The sequence below is a fragment of the Erythrolamprus reginae genome, chromosome 10 (assembly GCF_031021105.1).
Source record: "Erythrolamprus reginae isolate rEryReg1 chromosome 10, rEryReg1.hap1, whole genome shotgun sequence".
Lineage (NCBI taxonomy): Eukaryota > Metazoa > Chordata > Lepidosauria > Squamata > Dipsadidae > Erythrolamprus > Erythrolamprus reginae.
Window position 1 is genome coordinate 24,648,653 of NC_091959.1, and position 13,906 is coordinate 24,662,558.

General features: G+C 44.5%; 1 protein-coding gene across 2 annotated transcripts in view; it reads right to left on the reverse strand.

Annotated features, from left to right (window-relative positions):
- Positions 1-3,583, reverse strand: part of IGDCC4 (immunoglobulin superfamily DCC subclass member 4) — a 127,019-nt gene extending 123,436 nt beyond the window's left edge. For both annotated transcript variants that reach the window (XM_070762163.1, XM_070762161.1), the window contains exon 1: positions 3,373-3,583. In XM_070762163.1, coding sequence (XP_070618264.1) covers positions 3,373-3,424 — 52 coding nt within the window. In that variant the 5' untranslated portion in view covers positions 3,425-3,583. The remainder of the gene's footprint in view (positions 1-3,372) is intronic.
- Positions 3,584-13,906: the final 10,323 nt, after the last annotated feature.

Consider the following 13,906-nt stretch of genomic DNA (forward strand, 5'->3'; position numbering starts at 1 on the left):
CCAAATCCATAGATCACTTTAAAAATAAATCTAATTACAGAACCTATAACCAGGAATAAACCCAACCATACATGTTGGTTTCATAGTTTGAGAGAAATCCATGAAAATGTAAATGAGGCCAGACCGGATAGTCCATCAACATGAATATTGAAGATCCAGAAGACCAGCTTCTATGGAGGTTTCATGTCCATGCCAGAGGCCATCATACCAGTGACTACCAGGAGGCTGTTAAGCAACAGGCCAGATCTGGGGGACCCTAACATGGCAACTGAAAGACTTGTCGACATCACCTCCAGGTTTCACCAGCCAGCTTGAAGAACTGGGAGTTGAAGTCCACAAGTTGCCAAATTTGGGGCTGCGCTCAGATAATACAGTACATTTTACAATACATCTTCAGACTCTCTCACAAGTTCCTTTGTGTTGGAATCTACACATTAGAAGCAGCTTTGCCCTCTAAACGTGAGATATGAAAGCAGCTGCAAGTCAAGACAATGTATCTTTCACCAACTCGTGCCAAAAACCGATGCTCTATGTTTCATCACCAACTCTCTCTACAGTTCTACAGAGAAATTATTGAGTCAATCATCTGCACTTCTATAACTGTCTGATTCGTTTCTGCAACCCAGCAAGACCAACACAGACTTCAGAGGATAATCAGAACTGCAGAAAAAACAATTGCTGCCAACCTGCCTTCCATTGAGGACCTGTATACTGCACGAGTTAAAAAGAGGGCTGTGAAAATATTGACTGACCCCTCGCATCTTGGACACAAACTGTTTCAACTCCTACCCTCAAAACCTTGCTACAGAGCACTGCACACCAAGGCAACTAGACAAGAACAGTTTTTTCCCCAAATGCCATCACTCTGCTAAACAAATAATTCCCTCGCCACTGTCAAACTATTCGCTAAGGCTGCATTACTATTATTATTAGTCTTCTCATTGTTTCTATTACCCATCTCCTCCCACTTATATACTGTATGACTGTAACTTGTTGCTTGTATCCTTACGATTTATATTAATATTGATTGTTTCCTGACTACTTATTTGTACCCTATGATTATTAAGTGTTGTACCTCATGATTCTTGATGAATTCATCTTTTCTTTTTATGTACACTGAGAGCATCTGCACCAAAGATAAAATCCTTGTGTGTCCAATCACACTTGGCCAATAAAGATTCTGTTCTGTTCTATTCTGTTCCATAATGTCACATTTAGAAGTTTTGAAGATCATCTAGCAACTGAACTTTCCGAGAGCGTCATATGGGCCCTAAAAGTTATGAATTACCAAGAGTTTTGTTGACACAAGCTCCATCTTTTCTGCCCTTCAAGACTGACAAAAATCCAATAACCTCCAGAGGTGATATTGCAACAAAGAACTTCAAAAGAACCTTACTGACTTGCTTTATATATCCATCAAACTAACATTACAGGGTTAACTCTGTCCAACTCAGAGTCTTCCAGATATGCTTAGATGAAAACTCCTTTCACCACTAAGTAGGTTGATGGGAAATGTAGTCCACACATGACTGGTCCATACACAACTAGAGAGCAACAGATTTGGAAAGACAATTGAGCCACTGAATCTGCTTCAAGGGGGCTTTTGTGCTTCTCTCAAGCACTGTGCTCAGCCTTTTACAGCCAAAAGTATACTGCCTTTTCACATGGAAGCTCTTCCGTCTAGTCACTGAGGCTGCCACTGCGATCTTGGCTTGCCAGCCATAATGAGAGTCAAAGCCCTAACATCTGGAAGGCACATTTGAAGACTGCTGGGAAACAGCTGTTCCGATTGCATTCACCAGGAAATTGATCTGAGGCAGGGCGAAGAGCTGAGGCAGAGCCCCTGCCATCTTGTAAACAAACAAAGCATTTTGTTTGTGGTCTTGTTGTTTGGGGATTTATTTTTCTTTCCAAAGCCACTTTCTAATAGCATTTTTTTTCTTACACAGCATCAGCCCTTTGCTGCTCACCCAGAGTTATTCTCTTGCACAGTTTCTGCAACGCGGCTGGATCAGTCACGGATCTCCTTCCTGGATCGCAAAGCAACTAACCCCAAAGATACTTTTTCAAGAGGCAACTGGACTTTCTGGTTTTTCTTTTCTTTTTGTCTGAAGACGTTTCACTTCTCCTCCAAGCAGCTTCTTCAGCTCTGACTGAAGCTAGATATCTATTCCAGGGGTGAAATGCTACCGGTTCAGGCATACCAGTAACAGTAGCTGCCGGTGGTTTGGAGAACCAGTAGCAGTACGAGGCTCTGTCCACCGGCCCAAATGTCACCATTTTCTCTTTTTTAAATCCTCTGTGCATGCTCAAAACCTTCTGTGTATGCACAGAGGGTGAAAAAGCACATGTGCATGAAACATGCACTTCCAAACTGATAGGGAAGGTAAGCAGATTTCACCACCAATCTATCCCCATCATGCAGTCAGAGCCGAAGAAGCTTTTCGGATGAGGAGTGAAAGGTCTTCAAAGAAAAAGAAAAGAAACCTCAGAAAGTCCAGTTGCCTCTGGAAAAAGCCCCTTTGGCACAGCCACTGCCTGGAGGACGGAGAACTCTCCAAAGGCAATATCCCCCCAAATAACAAATGGACTTTAATTAAAAATATTTTCGCTTTTCATCCAAGAAGCTTCTTCCTGTTCAAGAGAATTGAAGAAGCTTCTTGGGTGAGGAGTGAAAGGGCTTCAAAGAAAAACCAAACAGTCACTTCTTGAGGGAAAAACCCCAAACCCTGGATGACTGAGAATCTCCCCAGACAAAAGAAAGGCAGCCACTTCCAACTGCACTTAGGCGTCGCTTTCGCGCGAATTTGCTCCAAAGACCCCGCGCCCCGCTATTCAACGCTTTCAAACTAGGCGCCCCCGGGGCCCGTCTGCTTGGCGCGCGCTAACCGCCATAGAGCCGCTTGGCCGCCTGGCCGGTCTTGGGCCACTTCTGCTCTGAGCTCAGCGGCTCTGGCCGCATCCAGCCCTCGCTAGTAGCCGTCGCCCCCGCCGCCTCCCTCCGCGCATACACCTGTTTGGAGCCATCACCCACGGAGGGGGCGCGCTGGAGAGGGAAGGGCGCGCGGCTCGCCAAGGGTTTAAGCGGCCGAGCGGCCGTTCTTCCTTTCCCGGCCGCGGCAGTTGGCTTGGCCTGGGGGACCTTTTCCCGGCCGGGGTTCCGTCTTTAACCTTCCAACCCCCTCCTCCATCGGGGCTTCGCACTCTCCTCCTTTCCCGTTTGCTTTGCGCGCAGCCTGCGGGCGCCCCGTGCGCTTCCCCGGCTCCTGTGCGCCCTCGAGTCGGAGTCTTAGCGCGGCGCCCCTTCCTCCCTGGGAGCCTTTCCCGGGGGGAAGGGAGCGATCTGGGGAGAGCCGAGGCTTGGGGTCTTACCTTCCACCGTGGTCAAGGTCAGCAGCAGCAGCAGCCAGCCCAGTTGCGCCATGGGGAGAAGCGAGCGGGAGGCGTCCGGAGCCCCGGCTCGGTTGCTTGGCGGCGGCTGCGGTGGGTTCTGCCTTGTTCCTTTTGCTTTTTTAGACGTGCGCGCAAACCGGAGACGGGGTCGCTCGCCCCTCCATCGCCATCTTGTGCGAATAAATGCGAGGGGGACTCCGCCAGTTTGCACACCCACCGCCCCAGCCTCCCCCTCCTTCCTTCTCTCCCCCCCTCTCTCCCGCACGCTCCCTTGCTTACACTCACACCCACATATACACACACAAACGCTCCCCCCCCGCGCGCCGAGTCCCGATTGGGGAGTCCGCTGGAGACGCCCGCGCCTCCTCCTCCTGTCCCCCTCCTCCTACTCCGATCGCTGGGCAAACCCGCCACGCCGCCCCCGCCCCCCCGCTTTCTCGCCGCGGAGAAGACGGACAGATGGGTCCCCTCCAGGCTGGGGAAGGGAACTGGCCCAGAGGCGAGGTGGGAGGGGAGGGAGAAGGAGGAGAAGGAGGGGGGGGATAGCCGAAGCCAAAAGGGAGGGGGGCAAAGAGAAGGTGGGGAGGGGACCGAGCTAAGGGGAGGGTGGAGAGGAAGACAGGGAAGGTGAGGAATCGAGCCAGAAGCGGGTGGACGGCGGGGGTGGGGGAGAAGACGGGGTGGGGGGGACCGGAGCCAAGCGGGGAGAGAGACCGATCCAGAACGGGTGGGGAGGAGGAGACGTGGGGGGGGGGCGACCTAGCTGGAAGTGGTTGGGGAAAGGGGAGAAGACGGAGGAGGGATACCAGAGCCTGTGTGGGGGCGAGCCAGAAGGGGTGGGGAGGGGGGAGGAGGAGGAGATGGGGTCTCTCTCCTCCACCACTGACTTCGGCGCAAAGCCTAAGCTGGCCGGTCGCCCTTTGCCAAGCCGTGCCGGTCCCCTGACCCTCCCCACCGGGGCAAAACTTCTATGCCGAGTGGATCCCCGAGAAGCGGGGTTTGGAAGGATCCCGCTTTGGGGCTGGGGTTGTGGAAGAAACAGTTAACGAAAGACAGACCAGGTTGTTGCAATAGTCGGGAGTTGGGGGCAAGGTGTTATGTTTGTTTAAAATGGTTCCCCTTTTTTTGGTTCCCCTTCTGTCCCAGCTGAAATCCCTCTCACCTGTGATTTCTATATTTAAGTTCAGTTTGCTGTCTTCACTTTCTCCCCCCTCTCTTTTTTTCTTTCTTTCTGCACACAAATGATGGCGCATTATGTGCCCACTTGTTTAGAATGTTTTCATTGTTAGGAAAGGAACCCTTTTTTCTTTGCATATTTTCTTTGGTGTTGAACCAGAAAGGTAAAGTGTATTTAATGGGTTCGCTTTTGATGAAAAACTGTTTAGAAATATAGAAACATGGAAGATTGAGGTCAGAAGAAGACCTCCTGGCCCATCTACTCTGCCCTTATACTACATCCTGTATTTTATCTTAGGATGGATATACAGTGGTACCTCTACTTAAGAAGGTCTCTACTTAAGAACTTTTCTAGATAAAACCAGGTGTTCAATATTTTTTTGGCGACCATCTCAGGCTTTTCTGGGCTGCCAGAGGAGCTTTTCGGTGGTGCTTTTAAGGAGACTTTGGCAGCCCAGAGCGAATGAAGCATTTTCTTTTCTCTGGGTGCTTGGACAGGGAATAAACCTCTGCCAGCACACAGAGAAAAGAAACACTCCCTTCGCTCTGGGCAGCGACTGTCCTCCTCCTCTTCTTCCTCCTCCTCCTCCTCCCACCCAAATTCCAAGGTTTTATTTCTTTTCTAATGGGTTTGCACACATTATTTGCTTTTACATTGATTCCTATGGGAAAATTGCATCTACTTACAAACTTTTCTACTTAAGAACCTGGTCACGGAACAAATTAAGTTCTTAAGTAGAAGTACCACTATATGTTTATCCCAGGCATGTTTAAATTCAGTTACTGTGGATTTACCAACCATGTCTGCTGGAAGTTTGTTCCAAACATCTACTTTTCTCACGTTGCTTCTGATCTTTCCCCCAACTAACCTCAGATTGTGCCCCCTTGTTCTTGTGTTCACTTTCCTGGTGCACTGATTGCAGCCCTACCTAAACAGGGAGTCTCTGCTTATGGTCACTCATGCCCTTATCACCTCGAGGTTCAACTACTGCAATGCTCTCTACATAGGGCTGCCTTTGAAGAGTGTTTGGAAACTTAAAATTGTGCAAAATGCAGCCGTGCGAGCAGTCATGGGCTTGCCCAGGCATGTACATATCTCTCCAGTGACCAGTCAGGTCCCACAGAGTCGGCCTTCTCCAGGTCATTTGGCGGGGCCTAGGGGGAGAGCCTTCTCTGTGGTGGCCCCGACCCTCTGGAATCAGCTCTCCCCAGAGATTCCTACTGACCCACCCTCCTCACCTTCCAAAAGAGTCTGAAGACTCATCTATGCCGCCAGGCCTGGGGCCATTAGATCTTGCTCCCTGGCCAATGAATGTGTTGAGAGAATGTGGAGTGAATGAAGTGATTGGTGGTTTTTTTTCATGTTTTGGTTTTTTTTTAGATTTTTAATTAGTTAATTGGATTCAAGACATTGTATACTGTGTATTTTTTATGCTGTGAGCTGCCCTGCATCCTCGGAGAGGGGTGGCATAGAAATTCAATCAATCAATCAATCAATCAGTAAATAAATAAATAAATAAATAAATAAATAAATAAATAAATAAATAAAATGCACAGGTACAGTATTATTATTATTATTATTATTATTATTATTATTTACATTTACATTTGTATGCCGCCCCTCTCCGAAGACTCGTTTATGTGGTGCATTGCTCAACAGTAACAACTGCGAGAGGGATCTTGGAGTCATAGTGCAGAACCATTTAAATATGTGCCAGCCGTGTGCAGCAGCTGCCAAAAGAGCCAACAGAGTTCTAGGTTGCATTAACAGAGGGATAGAATCAAGATCACGTGAAGTGTTAATAACCACTTTATAAAGTCTTGGTTAGGCCACACTTGGAATACCGTATTCAGTTTTGGTCACCATGATGCAAAAGGATGTGGAGACTCTTCAAAGAGTGCAGAGAAGAGCAACAAAGATGATTAGGGGACTGGAGGCTTACACATATGAAGAACAGTTGCAGGAACTGGGCATGGCTAGTTTAATGAAAAGAAGGACCAGGGGAGGCATGATAGCAGTGTTCCAGTATCTCAGGGGTTGCCCCAAAGAAGAAGGAGTCAACCTATTCTCCAAAGCACCCGAGGGTAGAACAAGAAGCAATGGGTGGAAACTAAATAAGGAAGGAAGCAACTTAGAACTAAAGAGCAATTTCCTGACAGTCAGAACAATTAATCAGTGGGACAGCTTGCCTCCAGGAGTTGTGAATACCCCAATACTGGAGGTTTTTAAGCAGACGTTGGATAACTATCTGTCTGAAGTAGTGTAGGGTTTCCTGTCTAAGCAGGGGGTTGGACTAGAAGACCTCCAAGGTCCCTTCCAACTCTGCTGCTGCTGCTGTTATTATACTACTATTACTACTACTACTACTACTACTACTACTACTACTACTACTACTACTATAATAGAAGGCAAAGAAGATGCCAGTGCAATCTGAAAACTTGCTGTCTTGCAGATTGCAGTTCAATCCAAGACAAAAGATTAAAAGCAGCCAGACCGTAAACAACACAACTACCAGCAAACATATAAAGCTCGAACTGTCTGGGCAAAGGCCTGTCAGGAAGGAGCAGCTGGCTACATTAATAGCCACCCTCATGGAAGTGGACCACAAAATAAAGCAATTTGCTCCAGAACAGAGAGCTGGAGACAATTCCATGTAGTAAAGAGAGAGAGAGAATGGAGCTTAAATGCTCCTGCCCTTGGGGAGCTTGTATATAATAAGTTGTTTCATTATGTCAATTCTCATAAATATTTATTGCCAACTGCCAACTTTTTGCTACTGCTTCGAGAACTTGAGAGGGTGTGTGTGTTAAGGTTTCTCTCAATCCTGAGGATGATGGCGGAGAAAGAAAGAACAAGGCAGAGGCCAAAAACTGAATTCAAGGGATGTATGTTAAAGGGTTCTGCAGGGAGATGTGGCTCTGGAAGATGATAATATCTTATTTAGGATTGCAACTAACCCTCCACCTACAACCAGTCATTTGGTGACTGTTCAAAGTTACAGTGGCAGTGAAAAAAAGTGACTCGGGGCTGTTTTTTAATACAGTAGTTGCAAAGGTTGCACGATTCCTGTGGTCAAGTGATCAAAATTTTGATGATCGCATCAAAACTTGTTCTTTCTTTTTTTTTTAAATTATTTTTCAAAAACAAGACAAAACATTAACATACACACATAGAGAAAAAAACAATACATACAATGAAAAACAGAAGCTCTTAGTAGAAGTCTTTAAAGAAAAACCTTTGTCGATCAGATCATATTAACAAGAAAAAAGAAAATATGCTTGTATTTTCCTATTATTTACAAGTATTCATAATATTTACAATTTTATGGTAGTACACTTTTATGGTAGTACACTTTGTAGTCTTGATTTTTTAGGTATTTCTTCTGTTTAACAAAATATAAACCTTGTTTTTTCTAGGGTAAAAAGTCTACGGAGAGGGGCGGCATACAAATTTAATAAATAAATAAATAAATAAATAAATAAATAAATAAATAAATAAATAAATAAATAAATAAATAAATAAATAAATAAATAAAAATGTTGTGTGAGACCACATTTGGAGTACTGTGTTCAGTTCTGGAGACCTCACCTACAAAAAGATATTGACAAAATTGAACGGGTCCAAAGACGGGCTACAAGAATGGTGGAAGGTCTGAAGTATAAAACGTATCAGGAAAGACTTAATGAACTCAATCTGTATAGTCTGGAAGACAGAAGGAAAAGGGGGGACATGATCGAAACATTTAAATATGTTAAAGGGTTAAATAGGGTTCAGGAGGGAAGTGTTTTTAACAGGAAAGTGAACACAAGAACAAGGGGACACAATCTGAAGTTAGTTGGGGGAAAGATCAAAGGCAACATGAGAAAGTATTATTTTACTGAAAGAGTAGTAGATCCTTGGAACAAACTTCCAGCAGACGTGGTTGGTAAATCCACAGTAACCGAATTTAAACATGCCTGGGATAAACATATATCCATTGTAAGATAAAATACAGGAAATAGTAAAAGGGCAGACTAGATGGACCATGGGGTCTTTTTCTGCCGTCAGTCTTCTATGTTTCTATGTTTCTATGTTGTGAGTAGAATAGAACAGAACAGAACAAACAGCAGAACAGAACAGAAAATGAAATAGAATATGGAATGGAATGGAATAGAATTAATAGAATAGAATTAATAGAATAGAATTAATAGAATAGAATAGAATTAATAGAACAGAATAGAATAGAATAGAATTCTTTAGTGTGATTGGACACACAAGGAATTTGTCTTGATGTAGATGCTCTCAGTGTACATAAAAAAAAGATAAATTTGTCAAGAATCATAAAGTACAATACTTAATGATTGTCATAGGATACGAATAAGCAATCAGGAAACAATATTTACTATAAACCGTAAGGATATAAGCAATAAAGTTACAGATGCAGTCATAAGTGGGAGATGGGTGACAGGAACAATGAGAAAATTAATAGTAATAGTAGTGCAGACTTAGTAAACAGTTTGACAGTGGTGAGAGAATTATCCGTTTCGCAGAGTGATGGCGTTCGGGAGAAAACTGTTCTTGGGTCCAGTTGTTCTGGTGTGCAGTGCTCTATAGCATTGTTTTGAGGGTAGGAATTAAAACAGTTCATGTTCAGGATGTAAGGGGTCTGCTTTTGACTTATGCAGAACAGAATTAAATGGAACAGAACAGAACAGAACAAAATAAAGTGGTACCTCTACTTAAGAACTTAATTCGTTCCGTGACCAGGTTCTTAAGTAGAAACGTTTTTAAGAAGCAATTTTTCCCATAGGAATCAATGTAAAAGCAAATAATGAGTGCAAACCCATTAGGAAAGAAATAAAAGCTCAGAATTTGAGGGGGAGGAGGAAGAGGAGGAGGAGGACATTCGCTGCTGAAGGAAGAAGGGGAGGGGAGGGGAATCAAAAAAATCCAAAACTTTAAGGCTGGAAAAAAAAAAGGGACGCTGAGGCGGCGAGGAGGAGCACGTGCCTCTCATACACCCGGCACAAGGCTGCCTCCCATACAATGGCTGCTGCTGCTGCTACCTGCTGCCTCTTCCTTCCCATGCTGAAGGGCTTCCCTCTCCTCTCACTTGCTTTGTAGCCGATGCTTTTCCTTCGCTGTGGTGACTCCTCGGCTGCCCAGAGCGAAGGGAGCATTTCTTTTCTCTGGGTTTATTCCCTCTCTAAGCGCCCAGAGAATGGAAAATGCTTTGTTCACTCTGGACTGCCAAAGCCTCCTTAAGCACCGCCAAAGGGCTCCTCTGGCAGCCCAGAAAAGCCCGAGAGGGCCAGGATTAAAGGGGAAACTGGCCGGGCCTTCGTGCCACTCTCAAATTTCCTGGGAAATTTTTCCGGGCTCGGGTTCTTAAGTAAAAAATAGTTCTTAAGAAGAGGCAAAAAATCTTGAACACCCGGTTCTTATCTAGAAACGTTCTTAAGTAGAGACGTTCTTAGGTAGAGGTACCACTGTAGAACATGGAATAGAATAGAATAGAAGGTAGAATCAAATCGAATGGAATAGGACAGGATGCGACATGACACAACGCAACACAACACAATGGTAGGAAGGCACCTTGGACATCTTTTACGCCAACCCCCTGTACAAACAGGAGACCCAAATGGCTGTCCAGTCTCTTTAAAACCTCCACTGATGGAGGAGCCACCACATCTTGTGAAGGCAAGCCGTTCATATAAACATACGGATAGTTTCTTAACCAGTAACAACACCCACTGAAACTCGGAGATGCTCTTTTTGAGATTGCAGCACGTGCCAAGACCTTGGCATTCAAACGACCATGTCCCCGACAGAAATACCAGAGGGCGTTGTGACATTCAAAAACAGCAGCAAAGTTAACAGTTTTTTAAAAAACTCCCAAAGACTGCCTTTCGTCTCACTGCGGTTCACCATCTTACCAAAGTAGGATATTAGGAAATAAGCACCATCCTAATAAGCTTTTTAACTACACATTTTAGCCAGGAGAGTGGGTTGGCTTGACCCACAGTTTGCCAGCTGTTTTCACTCCAAGATGATCCAATGAATTCTTTAAAAATCTAGAAATTGAAACGATTCTCTGCTTCAAGTTTCAACTTAACAATATATTCTGACATATTACAGCCCCAACTCTGCATTCTGTGTCCTGCAAAGGAGGGGCCTAGGAGTTCCTCCCTTTCCCCTCTTCAACCTCAACTGAAATAGGTCTGGAGGAATAAAAAGAGAACTCCTTAAAAATGCTACCCCCTAATCCCAAACTCCTAGAGCTGGCTCAGGACACCACAGTTGATTGATAAGAAAACCAGCTGATAGATCAAGGATATACACCAGGGATGAATCCAACAGGTTCTGGAGAACTGGTAGCAGAAGTTTTGAGTACTGGTAGTTCAGAGAACTGGCAAATACCAGTGCTGGAGAACCTGCAATCTCCAAATAATGTATTTATATTTACAGTGGTACCTCTACTTAAGACCTTAATTCGTTCTGTGACCAGGTTCTTAAGTAGAAACGTTTGTAAGTAGAAGCAACTTTTCCCATAGGAATCAATGTAAAAGCAAATAATGTGTGCAAACCCATTAGGAAAGAAATAAAAGCTCAGAATTTGGGTGGGAGGAGGAGGAGGAGGAGGACAGTCGCTGCCCAGAGCGAAGGGAGCATTTCTTTTCTCTGGGCGCTAGCAGAGGTTTATTAATCCCGGTTTATGGCCGGGATTAAAGGGGGAATGGCAGGAAACTGGCCGGGCCTTCATGCCACTCTCAAATTTCCTGGAAAACTTTTCCGGGCTCAGGTTCTTAAGTAGAAAATGGTTCTTGAAAAGAGGCAAAAACATCTTGAACACCCAGCTCCTATCTAGAAAAGTTCTTAAGCAGAGACGTTCTTAAGTAGAGGTACCACTGTACTGTATAAAATGCAAAGAGAAATTCCAAAAGATTATACAAAACTAGGAGGAGGGAAAGGGGAAAAACCAGTGTAAAGATGGAAAAAGTAAAAGAAAAAGGCTGCAACTTCCAACTCTCTTCAGTGCAATAGAAGATAACAATATTACACCCACAACGGTTTACTTTTACACAACAGTATGTACAAGCCATTTCTATGAGAATAAACCCGTCTAGTTAACAAAAACAAAATAAAAGTTTCATTATTTGTTTTCATTTCAAGCACAAAATCAGGAAGCAATTTCAAAACAGAAGAAACAAGGTTAGACCAGGGGTGAAATGCTCCTGGATGCCATTTGGATTCTTTTATCCTCTGCGCATGCGCAAAACATTCTGTGCATGCGCAGTGGGTAAAAGAACTCAAATGGCGGCATCCAGGCAGTTGGGCGGAGCCTGGCGCACCCTTCGCGACCAGCTCTCTGTCGACTGACAGGCATGAGCAAACCAGAAGGATTTCACCCCTGGGTTAGACATATTCTCTTCTTTGGATAAAAGAATCATGCCCATGTTTCGTGGCCTGCACTGGTTGCCGATTAGTTTCCGGACACAATTCAAAGTGTTGGTGATGACCTATAAAGCCCTACAGGGCATCAGACCAGAATATCTACAGGACTGCCTTCTGCCACATGAATCCCAGCAGCCGATTAGGTCCCACAGACTTGGCCTTCTCCGGGTCCCGTCGACTAAACAATGTCGTCTGGTGGGACCTAGGGGAAGAGCCTTCTCTGTGGCGGCCCCAGTCCTCTGAAATCAACTGCCCCTGGAGATTCCAGCTGCCCCCACCCTCCTCGCCTTCCACAAGACCCTGAAGACCTATCTTTGTCACCAGGCATGGGGCAACTAATGTATCCCCTTCTCTGGCCGTTAAGAGTTATGTGTGGTTATGACTGCACAGTATTGATTGTTTTTTAAGATAGCAGGTTTTTAGTTATAGTTTTAATAATTAGATTTGTATTGCATTGTTTTGTTACTGTTGTGAGTCTACTCCTCCTCCTCCTCCTCATCATCATCATCAATTTGGTCATCTCTGTTTCTCTTTGCTGCGGGGAATAATACATTATTCTCTGTATTTTCTTTTTCTTATCATCTCTCTCATCTTTCATAGCAACAGTATTGGGTTGCTCTCTGGTACGAGCCACACTGCGTACCAGTAGCAAAATGTAGTGGGCGCGTCCCAGTGAGATTGGCTTCTGTGCATGCGCATAAGCAAAAAATAACCGAAAAATCACTGTAATCTCATGTGCATTTCCTCTTGCAAGATTCTGCTTCCTGCACATGCACAGAAGCCAAACATATCTTGGACACATGCGCCCGTCCACCGATCACCCAGTGTGGTGCAATGTGGCGCGTACTGGCTAGCAACCCATTATTGGCCATGTTCCACCTAAGCATCTCTAAAATCCTGATGCCCCCCAGTGACATATAATTCTTATATTCAAAAAGTGAACTTGTTACGTCCGTTAATTTAAATGATTGGTTCCGGCGCGACAAGCAGACAGAAGCCGCCAAAATTAAACGTCTGTCTGCAGTTTTGCAGCACTAGTTGGTGTATTCCAGTTCCTGCTTTCAATAAAGATTCACAGAACTACAACAGTCTCTTGTGGTCCTGACATAACAGAACCCCTACTCATGCGGAGGAAGCCTAAAAGGCCACTAACTTGGTTTAAAAAAGGTTCCAATTGCCCCATCTACCGCACGAATCCCAGCGGCCGATAAGGTCCCGCAGAGTTGGCCTTCTCCGGGTCCCGTCAACCAAACAATGTCATTTGGCGGGCCCCAGGGGAAGAGCCTTCTCTGTGGCGGCCCCAGCCCTCTGGAATCAACTCTCCCCAGAGATTAGAACGGCCCCCACCCTCCTTGTCTTTCGCAAATTACTCAAGACCCACTTTTATCACCAGGCATGGGAGAGTTAAGATATTCCTTCCCCCTAGGCCATTACAAGTTATGCATGGTATGTTTGTGTGTATGTTTGGTTTATATAATAAGGGTTTTTAGTTGTTTTATTAATTGGATTGTTACATGTTGTTTTTATCATTGTTGTTAGCCGCCCCGAGTATGCGGAGAGGGGCGGCATACAAATCCAATAAATAATAATAATAATAATAATAATAATAATAATAATAATAATAAATCAAATTGGTCTCAAAATCAATAAGGATAAGACTAAAATACTAGCCAGGACCTTACAATAAATCAGGAAAAAAGAATTGATAGAGAAAACTGAACTGCAAATTGCAAAACATTTTTTAAATATTTAGGAATTTGGTTGACAGTAAGATGTTCAATGTTAAAAGAGAATAATTATAAAAAATATTGGAAAAAACAAAGCAAGATCTGGAATAATGGGGGAAACTGTAACTATCATTGGTAGGGAAAATGACCTCAGTTAAAATGAATATATTTCTAA